General features: G+C 39.9%; 1 protein-coding gene across 2 annotated transcripts in view; it reads right to left on the bottom strand.

Annotated features, from left to right (window-relative positions):
• METTL16 (methyltransferase 16, N6-methyladenosine) overlaps window positions 1-24,966 on the bottom strand; it is a 696,416-nt gene that overhangs the window by 658,932 nt on the left and 12,518 nt on the right. For both annotated transcript variants that reach the window (XM_044089910.1, XM_044089909.1), the window contains one exon: window positions 21,962-22,090. In XM_044089910.1, coding sequence (XP_043945845.1) covers window positions 21,962-22,089 — 128 coding nt within the window. In that variant the 5' untranslated portion in view covers window position 22,090. The remainder of the gene's footprint in view (window positions 1-21,961; window positions 22,091-24,966) is intronic.

The raw sequence follows: 24,966 nt of genomic DNA, 5'->3' as shown, positions 1-24,966 counted from the left end.
CACCCCAGTTGGGAGGAGGCAGTAGCCACCATGGTCATGGGGAGAACAAAAAGACGGCCATTAGAAAGTTCATTTGAATGCATCCACCAAAAAAAAAAAAAAAAAGTGATGCACTTACCATAAAATTCCACCCGTGTTATCCATTTTCATTCAACCACTGGGTTTGGATCCAAACCTCGTATCCAACTCGGCCATTACTACAGCTCATGGCTAAGTGAAACTCTCGAGCTCCTCTCTACCCATAATGCACCAACCCCTAACATACCTCCGATCTTGTTTGCTAGGATGACATACAAAAGAATTAGAATAGTGTTCCTCACAAAGGAAACCAATATCTGGAGCTTCATACAAGACACTGTGGTGTCTTGTCATTCTTAGAGATGTCCATGATGACAAAAGTTGGGAGTTGGTGGGCAGGGAGTTGAACGAAAATAGACAACACATATAGAACATTATGGTAAGTACATAATCTCTTTATCTGATGTTGTCAATTTTTATTCATTCCTCAACCACTGGGACAGAGTCCCCAGCTACCTGAAATCCCAGGTAGACTCTAAGGAAGGATTTTTCTAAGCACGGTTGAACCAAAGGGAAGACAAAAGAACAACATACAGGAGACAAGAGCACATATTGTCTGGCTATTAACAGAAGTGGAGAAACTACGCTATCAACCTGAGGTTTGAGATATCCAGGTGAATCATGCCTGTAAAGTGAAACAGGCGTGGAATCGGATCCAGAATCCAAGGTGGGTAAAGAAGACAAGGTCAAAGGACGGGGAACCAAATCAGTCAAAGCCAGTAAGGTGCAACGAGGAAGAGTTGCTCTTCAACCTTGCACCTTTCTATAGGATCTTGGGAATCATGGGAGTTGGTGAATAAGCACAGAGAAGACTGGAGGGCCAATCTTGGAGCACGACATCCCTCAGGGATTCCCCTGGTGGGGGAAATTAGGGCAAAAAAGCTGCTGCGCTTGTTTAGGGGAGACGCAAAGAGACTACGGAAATGCTGGCCCCAATGATGAAAATCGTTTCAGTCACTTTCATGTTTAGGAACCACTCATGATGTAGCAGAATGGACCTACTCAATTTGTCTACTATCATACTGGACTTCTCTTGAATGTGCGTTATCAGAAAGCAGATGGATAAGATTGCCTACTCCCACACTCTTGAGAGCTTCTTGACACAAGGGGTAAGAGCTGGTTCCTCTTTGTTTGTTGATGTACTACTGACACACATTTTGAATCCCAATTCTCCACAGAAGTAGATCATCCTGAAAAGCTTGCAACATTAAAAACTCATCTGCAGGACATTTATATGCAAATTTGCCTCTTTGGGGGACCAAGTGCCTTGGACTGTTTTCTCCAGTAAGTGCCCCCCCACCCAATATGGGATGCATCATTAGTCACTATGGCCTTGGGTTAAGGTAGAACGAATGGATAGCCTTGTAGAACATGATCTGACCTCATCCACCACCAAAAGTAATATTTGCAATCCTGTGTGATCCTTATTTGAACTGACATCTGCTGATAAAGAACTGACCAATGACAAGCTAGCATTCACTGAAGAATTCTCATATAAGAAATCTTGCTAAGGGGACTAAAATTATGACTCCCGACATCGACCCCAAGACTTGAAAAATCAAATCGGGCTGAAGGGTTGGTGTTGTGATAATTTTTGTGCTTATTTGAACTGACATCTGCTGATAAAGAACTGACCAATGACAAGCTAGCATTCACTGAAGAATTCTCATATAAGAAATCTTGCTAAGGGGACTAAAATTATGACTCCCGACATCGACCCCAAGACTTGAAAAATCAAATCAGGCTGAAGGGTTGGTGTTGTGATAATTTTTGTGACCTGGAATCTCAATGTCTGTACTCTGGAAGGGGGAAGTGAAGCTGTTGCGGATACTGCAGTGAAGATTGCCCCTGTGAACGCCATAGATGGCTGTAACTGATATTTGTTGTAATTTACTGTAATTGCTAAAGAAGGGAGCAAGTTTGGAGTACCTGATCTCTGCTATGAATAGATGCCTGGTCAGTGCAGTGATGAGCCATTCATCGAAATACAGAAACACCCAGAATCCCTGTAGTCTTAAGTGAGCTGCCACCACTGCCATGCACTTGGTGAACACCCTGGGGGGCTGTGGTGAGACCAAAGGGCAGGGCTCTGAACTGGTAATGACCATCTCCCACCAGAAACGTGAGAACTTTCTGAACCGCCTGTTTATTTTTATATGAAAGACCTTCAAAATCCGTACTATTGAGCACATCCTATCGTCCTTGCCTAGGAACAGCAGGATAGACTGAACAGTGATCATCTGAAACTTTGAGTGTCGAACTGACTTGTTCAATTTGCTGAGATGCAGAATCTGTTTCCAGTCCCCAGATTTCTTTGGCTATAAAATGAATCATAATTAAGTTCCAGGTTCTCTCTGGTCTAGTGGAACCTCTTGGATGACTCTTTTCTAGAAACATTTGTATTTCCAATGCTGCTGCTTTCCTTTGATTTGCTCCCATCAGGAAACTTTTGTGAAGATGGGGGTGGAGCAGAAAAGGGAATTACATAACCTCTAGAAATATCCGTCTGCATCCAGGTATCTTTTATGATATATAGCAAGGCTCTCTGGTGCAGGGATAATGACCACAGATTGCCTTCAGAGGGGGGGGGGGGAGAGACAATCGGGCCTCCTTTCAGGAGCACTGGTAGGGATCATCAGATAAGGTGTCTCTAGACCCTTGGTTTTGCGGGCGACCTCTGCCGTGTGGGTGGTGTCTTCCATTAATGTTCTCCCTCTGCCTTTGGGGAACAGTCTCCATATGGATCTTGGAAAGCATCCTGAGAGTTTTTGAACCACATTTTCTGGCCCCTTGTTGGTTGCTAGACAAGGTCCTTTGCTGTAAGACATTTTTCGAACCCTCAGAGTCATTCCATCTTTTTCACACCTGGAGAGTGTGCCCCTCACTTTGGGGCCAAATAAGGAAGATCAGTCAAACACAGCACTTATGAAAGAAGACTTGAAGGGCTCTGAAAAATCCCACAAGTACATCCAGGCGTGCTTCCTTACCGAGATGCCTGAACCCGCCGCCCTTGAGGAACCTTCAGATGCATGACAGATGAGCCTCACAGACAAATCTGAAATGGACTGAAGGGTTGCCAGCTGCGAGGCTACCGAAGCTCAAGTCTCGGCAGTAGTGGTCCCTGAAAGACTATTTGACAGTTTTTATTAAATCTCTTTGTAACCTAGTGACATGTGCCAAACAGTTCAGTGACCCAAGAGCAAAAGTTGAAGCTTAGAAGTGCTTCCCAAATCTGTCCAAAGCCCTTGACTCTCCATTAAGGGGATGGACAGTTGAACTTTGTTCCACAAGATCCTTCTTTGTGGCCACCATCATGACCGTGGCATCTACTGATACTCCCTTGCTCCATTCGCTTCCTCTCGGTGGTGCAAGAATGTGGTCTGGTCTCTTTGGGGATAGGTTTAACTGCATCGGGTTACTTCCATGCTCACCAAGATTAAATCAATGAGCTCATCAGTGGGCAGAGTTACCCAGGAGGTAGACTGGCCAGATCCAAATGCCTCCAGGAACACAGATTCCTCCAGAGAAGGATTTTGGGAGGACCAACCACCCCGTTGTTTGAGAATCTCTAGAATGTTTCCAAATGAGAAATCTTTGGGTGATCTAGTGGATCCTTTCCCTTCATCAAAACCAGTGCCTTTAGTGATAGATTCTTATGAGGAATCCAAGTGCCTCATTTTGCACTTTCTCTTCTGGGGTATTTCTGCAGTGGGATGTTACGGGGAAGTGTCAGAAGAAATAGGGACACCCTGCTGGGTAGCTTGGACAGGTTGAACTGGCTGTCCATGTGGAGTCGAATGTCGAGGCTCAAGCAGAGACACACAAGATGTTGAAGGAAGATCCAAGGGGGAGAGACTGTCCATCCGTCCAAAGTAGAGAACAATCTCTCCACTACCTCAAAGGCAGACCTTCCAAGAGAGAAGGAAGCCAATGGAGCCAGGAAGCCATGCTTTCGCTCCATCCGTCTGCCCCAAAGGCAATCTACCTGAGGCAGAGGTCAGACCACAGCTGTCTAAACCAGAGGCTCCAAGGGGCAGAGACAGCTCCAAAAACTTCAGAGTCTACTCCAACACCTCGGATATGACTGGGAAGCTACGGCTTCAAGTGCCACTAGGCTCTGAACTCTGAACTGGGGCACTCACAGAAATCCTTGGATCCAAGGACTCAAAAGTGTTAAAATCGAAGGAGCCAATAATGGAGGGATAGAGCTGGCCAAGACTTCCTGAACCAAAGGGGTAGGAGCTGGGAGAACCCCATCTGTATATGCACCAAAAACTTCATCATTCTATCCACGTCTGCTTCAGTGAGACTCCTGGAAGAACGATATGAAGCAACTGACAGTGACTTGGATCATCTCTCTAGGAAGGGAGATGGGACTCACAAAGGTACTGGTTCCACGGAGGGAGAGTTTTGGGTCAGAGGGACTGACTTAGGATCTGACATACTCTGACAGAGGATGTTATGGGATCCTGTCAAATTCTTCAAGCTGGAAGCCTTTGGATCATGCCTGAATTTTGTTTTGTGGTGGTTCCATTGAGGATGGAGTCAAAGTTCCCAACTTCCTTGGAGACTTTTTTGTAGCCTCTTTGGAAATGATCTTGGAGCTGCGCCCCAGAAATCGCTTCCAAAAAAGTAGTAGGAAGAAGTCCTTTTAGAATTAGCTTACTTTTACAGTCCGCTATTGCTCACGGATTAAAGCTTTTGCAAATAATGCATTCTACATTAAGATGCTCTGGGCCTAAACAATATACACAAAGATCACAAGCATCCAAACAAGGTAGCTTATGGCCACACTTTCTACTCTTTTTGAAGCTTTTTTTTGACATTTTGAAAAAACAGCAAGCAAGAGATTTTTTTATATACAGAAAGGATAAGGAGGAAATAAAAAAGTACCAACTATGGTATGAAAGAATACACAAATGGTATAATAAGAAAAAGTTACAGAAAAAAGAGAGATGTTAAACAGTAAACTTTTAAAATTTAAGAAATGAAGATATTAAAAAGGAAAAATACCAGCAATGGTACAAAGGGAGAAACAGGAAAAAAAACAATTGTTCAAATAAAACTTAATCAGCTCAAGAATAAAGCTGACCACATCTATTCGCACAAGCAGCAAACAAGAAGTATGTTAGGGGTTGGTGCATTGTGGGTAGGGAGGCACTAGACAGTTTCAGTTGGCCATGAGCTATAACAGCAGAGTCATATCCAAGGTTCGGATATGAACCAAATTGAGGAATGAATCAAAACTGATATCAGATAGATACCATTTGCAAGCATGCATGATCTTGACTGGAGTGGTTAAAGGAGGGTGAAGAAAGTACCACTGGGTTGAAAGGGTCCACTGAAGCATTCACATGTGAAATATGGCCATAAGAACAAGGCTGACAGCAGTTGCCATGGATCCCAAGGCCTGTAAAATTAGTTGTGCTGGAAGAGAATAATTTTGTATTACTTTCATGACCTGGCTCCAAGTCCCTGGATCTGAGCAAGAGGAAGAGAGGCTGACTTGACTGTGTCCAGACAAGCACCTATGAATGCCAGACTCTGTGTAGGTGCGAGTTGTGACTTGCAATTGACTGTGATGCCTAAATGGAAGCACAACTGGAGCAAATAAGTTCCCTGCCTGTAGGTGAAGATGCCTGATTTGGGCAGTAAGAAGCCAATCATCAAGGTATGGAAACACTCTGAATCCCAGGAGTCTCAAGTGAGCTCTTACCACCGTCATGCATTTGGTAAACATCCTGGGCTGTGGACAGACCAAAGGGCAGTGCTCTGAACTGGTAATGACCGTCTCCCAGTTAGAAATGCAGATAGCCTCTGGAGCACCCGTTAATTCTGATGCAATATTACGCAGCCTGAAGATCCATTAAGCGCATCCAATTGGCCTTTCTCAGCATTAGCAAAAATGCACTGAACCATGACCAAAATGGAACCTTGAATATTGCACAATCTGATTGAATTCGCTGAGATCTGGAATTGGTCTCAAGTCCCCTGTCCTTTTAGGTACCAAGAAGAATCCTGGATAGGTCCCAGATCCTCTGTTCTGGGGGGGGGGGGGTGCACCAGATTACTTTTTCCTAGCAACTTTTCTATTTTTAATGCTGCTGCCTCCCTCTGATTGGGTGGAACATCTTCCATTTTTGAAGGAGTTTGGAAAAATGGTATGATATAATTCTCTACACCCACAAATCTATAAAGTGTCTCTGCACAAGAGGGCCTGGCAAACACGCTACGACTGCCTCCTGAGGTCAAGAGTTAGGCCTCACTTGCCTAAGAAAGAATCCCAGAACCCCTGGTTCTTCAGACCACCTTTACTGCAAGGGTGGTGTCTTCCATTTGAATACCCCCCCCCTTGCCCCAGGGGGAGCCATCGACATGCGCATCTTGAAAAAGGCCCTGTGATTTATGAAACCATATCTTTCTACCTCTTTAGTGATTCCTACAGAAAGGTCTTTGTGGAGTAGAAAAACATATGCCTACAGCAGACACAGTCATTCCCTCTTGCTTACATATGAAAAGAGTTCTTTACTTTGGGGCCAAATATGGAAGAGTCATTAAAGGAAGCACTGACAACTGAAGACTTAAAGGGCACTGCAAAATCACTGCAGTCATGTGCCCTAATGGCTATGTTTGAAACTTCCACCCTTAAGATACCTTCCACTGCATGGGATGGCAGCCTCAAGGATGCATTAGAAATTAAACTAGGGGATAGCCAGTTGCAAGGCAACTCTAGTCTGGTCCTCAAAAGACATGGACCCAGAAAGACTTGGAAAGTTGTCTAGTTAAATTTTTGTAACCTTGTAAAGTGTGCCGGGTTATTCAGCGATTAAACAGCAAATGTCATGGAAGCATACATCTGTCCAAAGACCTGGATTCCCTGTTAAGGGGATGGACAGAAGAGCTCTGTTCTGCAAGCTTCTTTTGGTGGTTGCCGCCAAAACCATAGCATCAACCAGGACCCCCTTACTCCAGTGTGCCTCGTCTTTAAGAGGGGCAAAAATTTTGTAAAGACGTTTAGGAATCCGCTCCACAGTGTCTGATTCCTTACGCATACAGTGAGAAATAAATCGAAGAGTTAGTCAGTTGGGGTGTCACAAAATTCGTAGTTGGGCCAGATGCAAAAGCATCCAGGAACATGGGTACCAGAAGACCAATCACCATTCTGTTTTATCATAGCAAAAATTAGAAGGTGCAGCACCCAGCAGGATAAATGCACTCTCAAACTGAACAAATAAACAACTCTGAGAAAAAAAAAAAAGGTCTATCAAAACCAAACATGAGGCAGCCTGCCACGCCAAGGACAACCACAAGGTACTCTTTAGCTATGTCCACAACCTCAAAAGCAATGCACAGTTGTGTGCAGAGCTCACTGTACAGTAGAGAGTGGATTACCCAAACTATTTGGGACCTAGGGCAGTTCAGCCCAAACTAATTGAGACCTAGGGCAGTTCAGATAAACTATTCGGATAATCAAATACATAACTGAACCGGATAAAAACCTTCCCAGATTTTGTTTTTTTTTTCTGCATGCAGGAATACACGTCTCAACCATTCACTGGATTTCAGTGGACAATAACTTTTTTCACATGTGAGCTGGCTACAAGCCCAAAAACATACTCAAGCAAATACGAACAATGTTTACATATTCAGACTTTATGACTTTTTCCTACCTGAAAGTTCCACTAGAAAAAGTCCTTAGTTAATGGACAACTGCTGAGGCTAGCTTGGATGGTGTCCAGTGATGAATATTTTATGGTGTTTAATAGGAAGTATCCTCTGGAACTACTAGAAAAAAAAACTTTTCAAGAAGCACATCAATAGAGAATGGATTTGGCTTATAAATCCCTTTTAGGATTAAGTAATGATGGAAATATTACTTAAAATACAAAAAATATTTTAACAAGGAGTGTTTTGTGATGTAAAATCAACATGGCATGTTTATGAAAGAAATACAGCTAACTGGAAATGTTTGAGAACTAGATAGTTTAAATATGAGTATGTTGGGTGGACGCGGGTATTAAAAACTTTTTTTAGAAAAAGAAAATTCTTCCACGGGTAAAAATCATAGAATGACCAAATGTGGGAGATGTTCAACTTGCTATTTTATTTATGAGGGAGAATACCTAAAATTGACAGGGTATGGTAAAATAAGATGCCCCTCCAGATGTAACTGTAAAACAGATACAGTAGTTTACATTGCTAAGTGTAATAAATGTACTTCATTTTATGTAGGCAAAACCAACAGGACCCTTAAAGAATTTATGAACACCTCAGTGAAATAAAGAAAAAGGATACAAGACATGCTTTATTGTGGCAATTATAGAACAATGAAGGGCATTACTTTCATTTTTTATTGTTAATGTTATGCACCTAGACAATAGAGTGGGGCCTTGGAAATTACAGCTCAAGTGTAAAGAGATTGAGTGGCAGATTAAGACTAATGCCACCGACCCCAATGGGTTGAATGACTCCCATTTCCTGTTTTGTTAAATTAAGAGCACTATTATATTATTAGACTGACAACATGACAAACCACATAATCATTATATTATTTTTTAGCTTAAAGTTTAAATGGTGCCATTTAATTTGATCTTATAATATTTTATCCACCCTTGGTGGAAGAATTAGTGCAAAGATGTTGTTTATTAAGCTGGAAAAGTATGAAAGCTACAATAAGAATTGGAATAGGGTTATGTATTTTATTAATTGCTGAAGGAAGCATGTTTTTCTTCCTTTTTCTATGACAGACGCACTATAGGCTTGCCTCAAAACTGGGTATCTTTTTACAAAACGCTAGCAGGTATCTGAAAGTCTGCATTACGAGTCATGCTAGACATAAGGAAGTAATGATATATTCCCATACCACTGACATGTAATGGGATTAGTGTCAGCCACTGTCATCTTATATGCTGTCTGTAACAGGACTGCTTCTTTTATTTCTTGAGTGGCCTTTATTTATGCATGTCTCAGGGCTTGTTTTACAGTATACTATGGAATTATACAGCTGCATCCAAAACAGTAACTAAAATGCAGACCTTTGTTCACAGTATTTTTTTTTGTAGTCCAAGATAAACTGACAACCCTCTCCGCCCACATTTTGGTAAAATGAGCTAATAAGTCAGAAAATATTATTCTTATTCTTAAGTTTCTATAAAAGTTGCAGACTTCCGACACTAAATTCAAGTCATCTTAAAATGTAAAGTAGTATAAACAAATATTTAAAGCTTAGCATTTCAATATTGTGATGCTGCTTATGTAAATATATCAAGAGATGACAGCTGCATTTGACCAAAGATTGATCTAATTGTTCTGTTTTGCTATGAAAGTCATGGCTACATTGGAAGAATCTGTGAATCGGTATATGTTTTCTTTCAGCAGTAAAGACAACGGAAAATAGTTTCACACCGCTCTGTCTTATTTACAGCTGCCTGAGCTCCTGACATCAGCAGGACTAATTACCCATATAAAAATGTCAGCAGTACCAGACTACAAATTTTTCTGTGTCTGTGGTATGTCATGCAGGTGTAGACAAATTATTCTGCAAATTATGTGAGACGTTGAACAAAAAAAGTGGGTTGTCGGCCCCTTCCTTTGATTATAAAACTGTCATATCCTTGGTTTAGAAAGTACAAGCAGGTTTCAGGTAACTACATAATACTGGAATCAAACTGTAGGGACAAAAGCAAACTAAGAGTGAAGTTAACCATTCTCCTTTAAAGGGGGAACAGGAGGAAAGGCATACAGGAAACTCGCAGACCAAATGTGGACAACAGTGTCCCTTGGTGACTGACCCCAAGGAGGGATTAGTGGGGAAGTAACTGCTGCACTTGTCCGTGTATGATGTGAATAGATCACAACAAGGTTGGCCCCAGTGATTTCATTTGCCATTGCTTAACTAATGGACCACTTGTGAGGCAGAAGAACTACTTTCCCACTAACACAATGGAAATCCCCAGAATGTGCATTGCTATAAGAGACACTTGGGAAGCCATGAGTGTGGCAATGAATCAAGGAGAACAGCTGGTTCCCTCTTGCTTGTTGATTTACCAGACTATCATCATGTTGTCTGGCTGGAGATCACACCCCCTGGCAGAGAATCTTAGAATGTCTACAGCTGTAGGACCATTCTCATTTCCCAAAAGTTGATGGGAAGTTTGGCCTCTTAACAGCATGCAGGTACCTTGAACAGTCTTCCCTTCATAAATGCCTGCCATCCCCACCCTAAGAGAAAAGCACCAGTGGTAACTGTTGCTACAGGGTGTGGCATACATAAGGGATGGCCCTCAAATTGCTGTAGACATTTTCCACCATCTGATGTGGATTCTGCATATAGGAATCAGTTGATGAGGGTACTCAGGGACTGAAAAAGCTGAGATCATTGAATAGACCGGGTCCACTGAAGTACTCTCATGTGACATATTGACAATGGAATCAATGTGACTGTGGAGGCCATAAGCCCTGAAAGTTTTAGAATTACAAGAAAAGCAGAAAAACCAACTAACAAAGCTGTCCATCATACAATAGTTTATTAATAAGCGCTTTCAGGCTGGATGCCCTTCATCAGATCATAGAACAAAAAAAAAAAAAAAAGACAGACTCAAATACTCTCAAAGGTTACAAAAACAGTACCGATTATAATTGTCTGTTAATTGTTTAACTTGTTTTTTGGATGTCTCAACCGACTTTTAACCCTGATTTACTGACTTTTGCAACCTTTGAGAGTATTTGAGTCTGTTTTTTTTTAGTTTGTTCTATGACCTAATGTAGGGCATGAAAGTGCTTATCAAATTATCGTACAATGACACCTTTGTGTCATTTCTTCTGATTTTCTTGTGATATTTTGTTTGTTGTGTTGAACAGACTTTTAGCCACAGGTTATTATTTTATTCCACTTTAAGTTTTAGAATTAGCCTTGCAGAAGGGGAGGAAGAATATAAAACTAGATTGGCCATATGTTGGAGGGAAAGCCAAACTGCCATGGACCAGAGTTTCATCTGATTTTTCATGTCTAGATGGCATCTGATGAACTCTATGGACTGAATGGGATTCAGACTTTTCATTTGGTTCGCGGTGACTCCCAAGCTGTGCAATAACTAGGACAAAAGGTCTTTTTGCTGAATCAGTAGATCTCTGGTCAAGGAGGTGAGGAACCAATTGTCTAAATATGGGAACACCCAGAACCACTGCCATACATTTGACAAAAACACTTGGGAGGGGGCTGTGGTCACGTTCAAAGATCACTGCTCTGTACGGGAAAGGATTGGCTCCCTGCCCTAATTGGAGAAGTCTCCTGCATCGCTTGTTTATCGTTATGATAGTAAACATCCTTGTGATCTACTGAACACATCCAATCATCTCGCCTCAGCAGAGGCAAAACGGACTAAACCACGACCATCTGGAATTCTGCCCATTTACAAATTTATTTAGATGACTTACTTCAAGATTGGCCTTAGGTCTCCTGTCTTTTTTCCCCACTAAAATGAACCTGTAATAGACTTCGGATCTTAAATGGTCTGGTGGAACCTGCTGGATGACCATTTTTTTTTCGAACAGCTTTTTGATGTCTGCTGTAGTGAATTCTGGTCAGTTGGGTGGTACTAATGGAATTCTTGTCTTTATCTGAGAAGCAGTAGAGAGGAAGGGAGGAGAGAGACAACTTTCCCCACAGAAAAGTGAAAAGATAGAGTCCTCGATCGCATGACCATTTTGTATGGTCAGCAAAGGAGATCAGATGTATTCTGTGGAAAGGAGAGAGGGAATTATGGGTAAGGGAGGAGTCAGTGCCCTGGATCTGCAAATTTGAAGGTGCCAAAAACACATCAGTGACCTAAATGGGATTTGAACTTAATGAAAAAAGGCAATGTGTGTGTGTGTGTGTGTGTGTGTGTGTGTGTGTGTGTGTGTGTGTGTGTGTGTGTGTTAAACTGTGGTGGTTCATTTTGTGCTATACATCCAGGTGGAAGCATACACTAAAATTGCATAAAATTATATTCCCTCAGTATGCAAGATGAGCTTTGCAATACCACTGTGAAAAACATTAGCTGGTCTTTTTCTCCTCTACCAGAAGAGTTCTTCAATGGCAGATGCACTGTTTGAAGGGATAGAGACAATTAGTCAGACAGTGACTAAACCATTAACTGTAAGGCATCTGTATAGGGAAACACCATAATCAGTACTTAAAAGAGAAATGACAATTAGTTCAGTGAAAAGAAATGAAGTCTGTTACATTGAAAGGAACACAATCAGATATCTTTCTAGCAGCAACAATGACCATTATAAATCATAATGCAAAATCTATTCATTTAATGGTAGGCAGGGCCTTTTTTCTCAAAGCTGAAAGAAATCAAATAACTTGAGACTATACTAGCTGTTTTTCACATCTAAGAGAGACATTCTGCTGAGACAAAACAGCAGGACATGGGTGCAGAATGGGACACGTGATCTAACACGAACTTTCAACATTGTTAAACCTAACTTTATAAGTGATGAAGTCTGTGGGTACAGCTGTCTGGGGCATCTGCCCATCTATGGAGGAGTAACTTTCCTTTTTGGAAAATGTATAAAAGTATGCGTGCTTACTGCGAGTTAAAAGGGGTTGGGTTAAAAATGAGAAATGTATAGTTATTTGTTTTATGAATGTTTTTTAATCAAAATGAAAAATCTAGGAAAAGTGCCACAGTTCCAAACAGAGACGAGAAGCTGCAGTTGCATATAAAAGAAGCTTGCCAAACATTTGTATGTGCATGTACGTTGCAAGCTGGAAACGTATATTTAAAAAAAAAAAAAAAAAAAACTGTCATAAAACAAAACTGTCAAGTAACAATAACTTGTTCAAATGAATGGATTATCAATCATAGAATGGAATGTGAATGGCATTGTAGGAACGAACAAAAAGCAAAACGTGCTGAATTTAAGTGTGGGGCACAAAAAGCAATTCTACAGGACACACACTTAGAAATTTGCAGGACACACACTTAGAAATTTGCATAACAATGATTCAGAATGATTACTCAGCACAGTACCAAGGAGAAAGGAGGAAATAACAGTACTAATTGCAAGAGGGACTCCTTTAGTGATAGAGAATATAGCAATGGTAGATGTGTAGTAATTAAGGGGAAGAAGATTACAAAGGCATTTATACTTCACCTAAAACTACAAGTTTAAGAGAATTATGGGAGTTATCATTAGTCAGAGAGATGAAGAAAGTAGACAGGAGTATAAAAAGATGAGGTGCATGGCAAAGAGAGAAGTGGCAAAGGCTAAGGCATATGAAGAGTTGTATGAAAGGTTGGACACTAAGGAGGGAGAAAAGGACCTGTACCGATTGGCTAGACAGAGGGACCAAGCTAGGAAAGATGTGCAGCAGGTAAAGGTGATAAAGGATAATGAGGGAAACATACTCACAAGCGAGAAGAGTGTGTTGAGGAGATGGAAAGAGTACTTTGAGGGGTTGATGAATGAAGAGAATGAGAGAGAGAGAAGGTTGGATGATGTAGGGGATAGTGAATCATGACGTACAATGGATTAGCAAGGAGGAAGTAAGGATAGCTATGAAGAGAATGAAGAATGGAAAGGCTGTTGGCCCAGATGACATACCTGTGGAAGCATGGAGGTGTTTAGGCGAAATGGCAGTGGAGTTTTTAACCAGATTCTTTAATGAAATCTTGGAAAGTGAAAGGATGCCTGAGGAATGGAGAAAAAGTGTTTTGGTACCGATTTTTAAGAATAAGGGTGTGTTTTGGTACCGATTTTTAAGAATAAGGGTGATGTGCAGAGCTGTAGTAACTACAGAGGGATTAAACTGATCAGTCACAGCATGAAGTTATGAGAAAGACTAGTGGAAGCAAGGTTAAGAAGGGACGTGATGATTAGTGATCAGCAGTATGGTTTCATGCCAAGAAAGAGCACTACAGATGCGATATTTGCTCTGAGAGTTTTGATGGAGAAGTACAGAGAATGTCGGAATGAGTTGCATTGTGTTTATGTAGACTTAGAGAAAGCATATGACAGGGTGCCTAGAGAGGAGTTGTGGTATTGTATGAGGAAGTCAGGAAAGTATGTAAGAGTGGTACAGGATATGTACGAGGGTAGTGGGACAGCGGTGAGGTCTGCGGTGGGAGTGACGGATGCGTTTAAGGTGGAGGTGGAGTTACATCAAGGATCAGCTCTGAACCCTTTCTTATTTGCAATGGTGATGGACAGGTTGACAGATGAGATCAGACAGGAGTCCCCATGGACTATGATGTTTGCAGATGACACTGTGATCTGTAGTGAGAGTAGGGAACAGGTGGAGGAGACCATGGAGAGATGGAGATATGCTCTAGAGAGAAGAGGAATGAAGGTCAGCAGAACTAAGACAGAATATATGTGTGTGAATGAGAGGGAGGATAGAGGAATGGTGAGGATGCAAGGAGTAGAGGTGGCGAAGGTGGATGAGTTTAAATACTTGGGGTCAATAGTTCAGAGTAACAGAAGAAGAGAGTACAGGCAGGATAGAGTGGGTGGAGAAGAGTGTCAGGAGTGATTTGTGACAGACTAGTACCTGTAAGAGTGAAAAGGAAGATCTACAAGAGGGTAGTGAGACCAGCTATGTTAAATGGGTTGGAGACAGTGGCACTGACAAAAAGGCAGGAGTTTGAGCTGGATGTGGCAGAATTAAAGATGTTAAGATTTGCACTGGGTGTGATGAGGGTGGACAGGATTAGGAATAAGTATATTAGAGGGTCAGCCCAGGTTGGAAGGTTTGGAGACAAAGCCAGAGAGGCACGATTATGTTGGTTTGGACATGTGCTGAGGAGGGATGCTGAGCATATTGGGAAAAAAAGATGCTAAGGATGAAGCTTCCAGGTAACAGGAAAAGAGGAAGGCCTAAGATAAGGTTTATGGATGTGGTGAGAGAGGACATGCAGGTGGTTGGTGTGACAGAGCAAGATGCAGAGGACAGGAAGAAATGGAAACAGGTTATCTGCTGTGGCGACCCCTAATGGGAATAGCAGAAAGAAGATGATGATGATCATTAGCTTCCAGCAGGAGACATTAAATGCAATACAGAACAGAAATCTACAAGGGAAAAAGACAAATGGTAGAATGAAGGAACAAGAATATTTAGAATGGAGGTTATGAAATTACTAGCAGAAACACAACAGTATTTTGCATACCTCTCAACTGCACAGATTTTTACAGAATGTCCAGATTTTTGCTTCATATCACTGGTGTGTTCCTCCTAAAATCTGCACCTGTCTGGCAAATAGCTGGGAATTGAATTCCTTAAATAATGACATGTATATGAGTTCAAGACTCTACATCCTTCAGAAAATTCATGCTAATGCAAAACCTATTACTCTATCAACTTTCTAAGTTTGTAAGAGCAATATTTAAAATCTGTCCCTATTTGTCCCCACATCATTTTAGGCTTTGTCCAGATTTTTTGCTCTAAGTGGTTGAGAGGTATTTCCAAAAGTACAATAACTGGGCTAGACTGGATAGTAATTATATTTCACAGGGGCATGGGTATTTAAATGAACGTTTTGAAACGCATCCAATAATTACTGCAAATTGTGCACCATGACTAAGATTAAAGATGCAGAGTAATCAAGTAAAAATGAGACACTGGCACTCTCCTTCTTAGTCATTAACAAGGGAGGACTCTAAAGAATGGTTAGTGGAAACAAGAATACTAGGGAATATACAAATTTCTTCAGAAGGAATAGCCAAGGTTTGGGATAAAACGAAAATTTAATTTAAAAATAAGGTAGAAATAAGAAAAAGAGATATGAAAAAGAAATAATACAACTTATTAAGAAGGACTATCAAAAGTTAAAGTTTTGCAGATGAAGGGGAATCTTCAGAACAAAAAGGAGCAAGTGTCAATAGGAAAATAAGGGAGTCTTTGGACAATATGAGTGTAGAAAGGTTAAAACGTCACCATTAACTCATTACAGCCGAATGCACCTCCAGGAGTTTCTGCAGTTAACTCCTACTGACACAATCACATGTCTTTCTAGCAGCAACAATGACTTTATTATAAATCATAATGCAAAATCTATTCATTTAATGGTAGGCAGGGCCTTTTTTCTCAAAGCTTAAAGAAATCAGATAACTTGAGACTATATATTGCTTGTTCATATTTGCATTAATTCCAAAACCATGCTACATACAAGGTATCAAACTTTCATCTGAATGACAAACACAATTGTACTGATATTTGACATGTCTAATGCAGCTAAAGAGATGCTGAATATTATTTGCATACTATTTGTATTGTAATAAATGTTCATATTTCTCTAAATATCTCAACATTCAGACAAAACAAACAGAACTGCATAGCCTTTTATGAAAGCTCACAGTTGTATAAAGAAAATCCTGCTGGCAGGGCATATTCTGTTTGAATAATTACTTAGACATCATAAAGTGTTTGTACAACATTACAAAACTAATATTCACTGCCTTTGTTGACTTATAAAATCCAGTTTAAAGCATCAAACTAAATGAATGCCACCAATGTAAAGATTAATTTATACTGAATAGTTTGCCATTTTACAGTTTTCTAGTAACACATACAGTTCCAGAAATACAATATCTGAATGAACTGTAAGGTTGTTTAAAGGCTCAAGCCACAACCACTGGGAGTTAAAGGTATACACTTGAAAGAGCTGTAATGGAGTATACGAGTTAAGAAAGTAGTTTTTGCTAATGACTCCAGAACACAAAAATTATCACAATGAAAAGTAACCAGAAACCTACTACAGAGCTCTTGGAAACTCTATGAAAATCTGTATAAAGCAGAGGAATGGGGTAACCAAGAAGAGACAAATGGAAATATTTACGGAAGATTTAAATATGCCACGGTTAGAAGAAGATAAGGCTAGGGAATCAACAGCAAAGATGGGAGGCAAGGAGATAAAATGCTTATGTGTATCAAATAAAACTTCCAAACCTCCTCAGGAGAAAGAGGGAGAAACTGATAAACATCTGGAAGGTTATGGCGGGTATACTAATTGAAGAGGGCAAAAACTCGTTAAATCCAAACTCATACAGACCAATTTCGACTCTGAACCATGATTATAAAGTGTTTATATCTATACTAGCTGAGAGATTGTTCCATAACTGTCAGTTTTGAAAACGGCTGGGAGGCACACATTTGACATTAAAAGAACAATAATGATTCAGGGGGAAGACTGCAAGAAGCCATTCAACAGAGTTAGCTGGGATTTTATGAGTAGGGGAATGGCAGCATTTGAGCTTCTAGTTGAATAATGGATTTAATTAGGAAGATGTATGAAGGGTCTGAGGCAAGAATCAAGGTGGGAGGGTCTGAAAAGAGGAGACAGAAGTGTCCCCCTATTTCTTTGTTATTTGCCTTATACTTGGAGCCTCTGGCAAAGAAAATAAAGGGACTCAAAGATTCACTGGTATAATTGGTAAGGTACTCAAAGTACCCTTATTTGCAGATATTAATTTTGTACTTGACAAATCCAGAAAAGAATATCTCAGTACAGTGGAACATTTTCAGACAGTTTCAAGTTTTTCAAGGTATAAAATACTGATGAAAAAACAAAGGCTATAGCAGTAACCTATTTTCTCCACACATGAATTGGGTCAGCAATACTCATTTATGGGGACATAAGATGTATTTCAAGCTGAATTAAAGAGAGTTACATTATGGCAACTAAGGATATGAGGGAAGAGACTAAACAAAAATATATATATAACATTGAGAAGTTGGAAGCTCTTAACTATGAATATGGATAGTAAGATACAATCAGTGAAATATTTCTAGTTCCTTTAATATTATATACAGTTCAAGCATACTGTGATAAGCCAGAGGAGAAGCTTTGGACAATAACTAAAAGAAATGAAATAATGTACTTGTGAGGGGAATGAAGGCAAACATTAAAGTGGGAAAATGATTTCTCCCCACATAACAAGGTTTAAGATTACCAGACTTGAAGGGGTACTTCAGGGCTACATAGTCAAGACTTGTGTACACAATGCAAGCAGAAGACTACAAATCAAAGTGGAAAGAAATGTTGAAATGGGAGTGAGAGTGGGGGGGTGTTGCAAAATAAGATTGGACTTTTGGATGCAGTCCCTTAAAGAGAGCAACAACCTTAATACTTACAGAAAGTATTTTGAAAACAAAGCCAACGCAGGAATTGAAAAGAGATTTTACAAAAAAGGATGACTGAAAGCAAGGGTATAGAAAATAGGCAAGAGGGAGCTGTAGTTTGTTGGAGAAAGATCAGCAAGGGAACCAAGGTACTTGGAGCAAATAGCAAGAGAGGGACGAGGTCAAGCAGAAGTTTAGAATTCAGGCTGGAGACTGGATTGCCTACCAAGGATAGATGGCAGAGTACAGGTACAAAGAAAGGGAAATGGGAATGTTAAAATAAAGACCAGAAGCTGCCATTAAGAAAAAAAAATGATAACTAGTATGCCATATAAAATAACACGACAATGAAATGAAAAGCAGTACACAAAGAAACAATATGAAGATACTGGTATGGCACCCATGTAGTAACACAATCTAAACATTTTAGGATTTTTGCATGGAAGTGTTTGCATAGAAATTTTACCCAAGTAGTAAACTTCAGAGAAAATTTCCAAAGATAGACAGCAATTGCTGGAGGTATCACGGGAAACAGAGGGGTACTCGGGAACATGTTTTTTATTAAAATGCATTAGACTTCAAAAATTCCCTACAGGTTACTTTGCCAGAAATGTTTAGGAGCACATTAAGTAAAAAAAAAATGAACCTGAATATAAAAACTGACTTGTCTAGACATAAGACCCTATTAAATTTAATGCTGCTGGCTGTCAAAAAAGTAATTACTAGAAAATGGAAATCAAAAACTAAATCAACTGTAACAGAATAATTCACGGTTGTAAAGGAAGAAAAAAAGGAACTGGAGGAGGGAATCTTTAAAAATGGGAAAGAGCAAACTACACAAATAAATACAATCTATGGAAGCAATACATTAATATTCTGAAAGAGGAGGGATATTAAAGGGTGGGGATGACTTGAGAAATGTACATGCTCTTAAAGTGAATAACATTTGTTAAAAAAATAATGCAAGTAAAAAAATCTTTGTAATGGTTTACTTTTTCTTTCATAATTGAATGAGTAACTTGTGTTGCCAAAACTGACAAACCACGTAGACCACCAGGCTAAAATAAAACGAAGACTTTTATTACAACTGTGTTAGCGCTTTCCGGAAAACCCTTCTTCAGACATAAAAACATTTCACCAAACTAAGTTAAACACATGCATATAGCCTATCAGCATCCTGAAATAATGAAGACAGATAAATTAGGTGTTAGGTCTACGACTACTCAGAACAGGTTTTAAAGGCACCAGTCCATTCAACCCCAGATGTGTATCTGGTCCCATTTTTCTTATATACAAACCTGGGATCATCCTACGTCAAGATATTCCAGTTATTTCTTATAACATCACATACCTGTTTAGTGTTACTACCATAAGTCATGTACAAATTTACCTTGCATTTATTGTTGTGACTATACTGTTGCCCACATCCTTGCAACTCCCCCCCCCCAATCCTATTTTGTACCTCTTGGGAGTAGAACCAAGGTGCTCCCTTGGTCTCTCTCAGCTGCAGCACTTCATGAATCCCTCATTTTATCTCACTACCCCTATAACCCCTAGATTTAAGTCTAGTGGTAAAGCCTGCCATCTCACTTTGAAATTGAGATTCATCTGTATGCAATCTGGATAATCTAAGTGCCTGTCCTTTAATGATGTTAATTGTAACATAACCTGGATGCATGCTATCCTTAGTGAGCATAACATTCTTCCAACAATCATGCCTGAAAACCTTGGTTCTGGTTTTAAATTTGAAGCAAATTTTATATGCTAGAGGCCTTTACAATATGGGTAGTAAGAGTACAACATCTTACAGCACTAAGAAGGGGAAGTACCCATGCCATAAATGTAAAGCCTGCAGTTTGATTAGTAAGGAACAGACTTTCATCCATCCAGTTACTGGCAAAAAATACAATCCAGATTTATTTGTCAACTGTGACACTGAAAACATTATCTATCTGGCTAGGTGTTTATGTTGTGCGTCTTTCTATGTGGGAAAGATGACTTGTAAATTTAAAGATAGGATCTTTAAAGACTTGTCTGACATTAGGTTGAAGCATGCACATAATGCTTTATTTCAACATATGAGTTTAAAGGACATCATTTTTCTGTTATAGCACTGCAGGTGATTAAACCCAACCCAAGATGGGGTGATATTAAAAGCCATACTGAGTTTTGTGAAGTTAGAGTGGAAAGGAGAGCAGACAGACATCCAGGACTGAATGGACTGGTGCCTTTAAAACCTGTTCTGAGTAGGCGTAGACCTAACACCAAATTTATCTGTCTTAATTGTTTCAGAATGCTGATAAACTTGGTTTGGTGATATGCATGCATTTAACTTGGTTTGGTGAAATGTTTTAATGTCTGAAGAAGTTTTTTTTACATTTTTCTTATTTGCTGTAGTAGACCTTTAGTTCCTGACAGTTTGCATTTGGATTTAAAACGGACAAATATGGATCAATTTACATTATGCAATACCTGAGGTTACTAAAGAACTATTACAAAAATAGCAAGCTGTGATCCTGAAAATGCTGTGGCAGTATAAAAATTAGCAATCACATTTCAGAACAAGTAGTTAAGATGACTACAAATGTAACCATAAATGCTGGAAGTTGAGATTCGATATTACTGTGAGTGAACATCCACAGAAGTGATGCATCTGCACACAAATGCATTTAATGTGCTGTATGCATTTCAACATTACTACCTACACCATCAAACATCATGGAGAAACATACACTAGCCAGCTCTACAGCACACTGGATAAAGCCCCAAGTCAGAGATGACCCAAGTCTGAATACTGGCTCGGGCGCCTGAAGAAAAGATGAAGTGAGTGGTCAATGCCATGTCATCCATCCTGCGGGGAGCAAAGCAGCTCTGTCTCATAAAAAGTATGACACTTATAGGGGCGTATTCACTTTAGGAAGCTCAACTCATGCCCACCATGCCTGTTCTGCCATATGTAACTCACACAGTAAGCCAAGTGGAACTCAGCATGTGAAGGCATGCTTCCCCTAAGACAGCAACATAAAGCAGTATTGTGAAGAGCAGTTACAGGGTATTGAGATCATTCAAAGGATAGGGGAGGCTGGCCCACTCCCTGCCATCCAACTGTCACAGTACTGTCACAGTGAAGCAGATGAGATTAACTGGGATTCTGAGCAGAAATAAAGGAACTGTAGGGCTCTTGCCTCACCTGGGAATGTCCATCTCCTGTTACCGTGGAATGAACAGCCCTAGCAAACAAAAGGTAGAGGAGCCACTGATTATGGTCCTGGGTGGAGGAGATATTTAAAAAAATAAATAAATAATAATAATTATGGAATATGCTGGAACTGGAGCAGTCCTCCTTTTAGAACAATCGTAAATTGCTACAGAAAGAGGTGAATGCAAATCAAACCACAACCTACAAAGCCATGTTAGTCTTCCAAATATTACTGGCCTGTTCCACAAATCAATTTAAAATCTCTTGTTTTCATAAAACACTTGCTGTACTTAGTACAACAGTATGGCAGATTTCCTTTATAGAGACCTTCAGATGATGGCAAGCTCCTCAGAAAAACAAATATCCGATATCAGTGGAAGGGTCAAAAACTAATGATGGGAGTATCAGTCCTGGCCAGAAGACGCTGAAACAGAATTCAGATTTATTCATTGATAACTTTCTGACACAATACATACATACACGCACAAATTTAAGCACAAATGTTATGCATGAATACATGCACACTTAAAAAATACACGTTTGTTTTTGTGTTTTTTTTTTTTTAGCTTACCTACCTGACTCCCCCAATCAAGTTAGTATTCACATGTTGCCTGAAGTCTGGATACTTGGAGGCAAGAAATGCAAAATCAGGAGGCCTGTCCTTGTATCGGTTTCTTGGATGCATGGATTTATTAACTGCCATCCTAAAAGTAAAAAGCAAAAATCATAATCTAAAAGCCACTAATACACTGGTTATCCTAAAACAGACAGATGCAGAGCTAGCAATGAGCTGTTAAATGAGCTACTTCCCATGGTAAAAGGCTTGATTTCCCTGAAAAGTCATTTGCCTACAGGGTGACACTGAGCAAGTCGCTTAACTGTGGAGTACTTTGTGGCAACTGGGAATTTGGGCTAGGCTTATTAATGCTCTGCTGGACTGGATGCCTAGTAGCTACCTATGAAGTTACGACTTGACTATAAAGTAAGAAGAAATCGTATGAGCCAAAGACTACAAAGCATTAGAAGTATTCTCAGTACAAATAAATCAAAATGCCTGTAAAATTTGCATATACCACTGCTACCTCCTCCACATGCATTTTACTAGACTGTATAATATGCAGTTGTAAAACACTGTAATAACTCATTACTTTTTATACAAATGCACACACAAATCAAGCTACTTTGCATGTTTCTCATACGCAATTAAAGGTCACTAAATTTAAACAATTCGGCCTGCAGTAAATACACCAAAATAATAAAATTACAGTAAGCAAACTTATTATAATAGTGGATGTTCAAATGATCACTGCAGCAGTAGTTGTATGGGTTATATCCTTAGCAGAATATAACAGCCTGCCAGCTCCCAAAGCTTAAGAGCACTGTCTACACACCCCAAGCATTACCAGCTCAAGCACAGCTGAAGAAAAAGTGGTTTGCCCTTCAGCTAACTCAGAGAGGGATGTTTGAGTGGTGAATGCCAAGAAAAAATGTCCTCACCCTGGCAACAAAAAAAAAAAACAATTCAATAATGAAGATGGGGGAGCAAGTTGCTACTGCAGCACTGATCATTCAAATACCTACTGTTATGGAAAGTTTACTTACACAACTGAAGTTAGGTCATCATCTGATCACTGCTGTTTGTTTACTGGGGTAGTGTACTGATTTCAATGGACCTGCAGGCATAGCTGGGTGAACCAATTAACAAAACACAAGGCTATGCTAAAAAACAACAACAAAAAATAAAAATATATACATCCTTACAGATGCAAGACTATGCTACATTAGTTCAAGAAGCAGAAAGCAATGAAAAAAAAATAAAAATATAAACATCCTTACAGATGCAAGACTATGCTACATTAGTTCAAGAAGCAGAAAGCAATGAAAAAAAATGGAATTATGCTTAGCAGAGCTTTATGGACAAGAACCAGCCATAATGAAAGAGACAGCTTATGTTACAGGGATAGCAGCACATCACTATACAGAGTAGTATGAAGACATTAGAAAAGATAAGTGAGAATAACTGCAAAAAGGATACCATGGGGAGAAGACAGAGAAAAGGTGCGAGAAGCATGCAGTAGAAAAGGAGTTGAAAGGAGAAGTGTGAGAGAGAAATGTTAAGGGAAGAGGGAAGTAGAATGAATGAGAGGCAGTAAGTAAAGGGGCTAAACAACATGAGATAAGGAAGTAGGAAGTATGAAATAGGGATAAAAGGGGTGTGTGAGAGCTGCAGAGCTCATGTAATGTGACCATTGTGAAGTTGCACTTTGGATGAAGAAGTGTTCCTTGAGCCGTTGTCTGAAGTCGGAGTACTTTTGGATTTCTTGAAACTGACAGAGGAATGTAGTCCCATACTTTAGGTGCTAGGATGGGGAATGCATGTTCAGCACAAGAGAGTTTATTTTTCTGGAGTTAGTTGGATGGGCTGAGATTGATGGATACCCCTGAGAGTATATGTGAGGGTTTTGGTGAAGAGTTTGAGTGAAAAGGAACATCAAGAGAAAAGGGCTCTGTGAATTAGTGATCCTAGTAGGAGCTTGCCTTGCTTTAAGAGTGTGTATTTGAAAGTTAAGAGATTAAATGCCAAGATACTTTAAGGATGTGGTAGTTTCTAGCTAAATGCCAAGGTACTTCAATGATGTGGTAGTTTCTAGCTGCATTGTTAACATCTTTAATGTTAAGGAATATGGGTACTTTGTCCATTTTTTGCTTCATTCCAAATAGCATTGCTTTTGTTTTTGAGGGATTCAGTATACATTTCTAGCCTATTAGACATTGGTTGAGGGACTGGAGGTCATCTTGGAGCACAGTTTGTATAACACTGTAGAATTTCTTTGACCTGTAGATAACCAATTCATCTGCATAAAAAAATTAGAGGCATCGAAATAAGATCAAATTGGAGTTTGTTGATAAATATGGAAAAGAGCAGAAGGCTCGACTGATGAAGTCTACAAACCATGGTTTGCATCATCAGTTATGCCTACTTCAGTACATTTGTCAAATAAGTTTTTGTCAGTTAGACCAAAGGTTTTTGGGAAGTCAATAAAGACAACTCCTGCCAGGTTTCCTTTTACCACACTGGGCAGGATGTCAACTGTGAGGGAGCAGAAAGGTGTTATGGTGCTGCATCCAGACCAAAATCTATGTTATTCCTGGATACAGGATGGCACTGGATGTAAATAAACAGTAATTTGGTTGTAGATAATTTTTTCTAGTATTTTACCTAAAGTGGGACTACTGCAGTTTTCTGCATCTGAGGCATAATCTTAATAGTCAAACAGAGGTTGTGTACACGAGTGAGAAGGTGGGAGATAAAGTCCTAACAAAGGTGAATGAACCAAGGGGCTAGTTTATCTGAACCTGGGGAGTTATCTATTTGTATTTGGTCCACCTGCATTTCAGTCTCTCTAGTTCTAATCTTTTTGAAGTGGAATAATGGAATGTAAATGAGGGAGATGGCTCTAAGGGAGGTAGGTTTGTGGTGTTGATGAGTGGCAGGTTGCTGAACTCATTGAGGAAGTCAGTGCATGAAGAGTCAGTATGTGGTGGTATTAGAGCAGTTCAGGGGAGTTGCACTACATTG

The sequence above is a fragment of the Protopterus annectens genome, chromosome 12.part0, assembly GCF_019279795.1.
Source record: "Protopterus annectens isolate FY-2018-M chromosome 12.part0, PAN1.0, whole genome shotgun sequence".
Taxonomy (NCBI): Eukaryota; Metazoa; Chordata; order Ceratodontiformes; family Protopteridae; genus Protopterus; species Protopterus annectens.
Note: the sequence above shows the minus strand (reverse complement) of the source record. Positions and strands in the feature narration are given on the sequence as shown.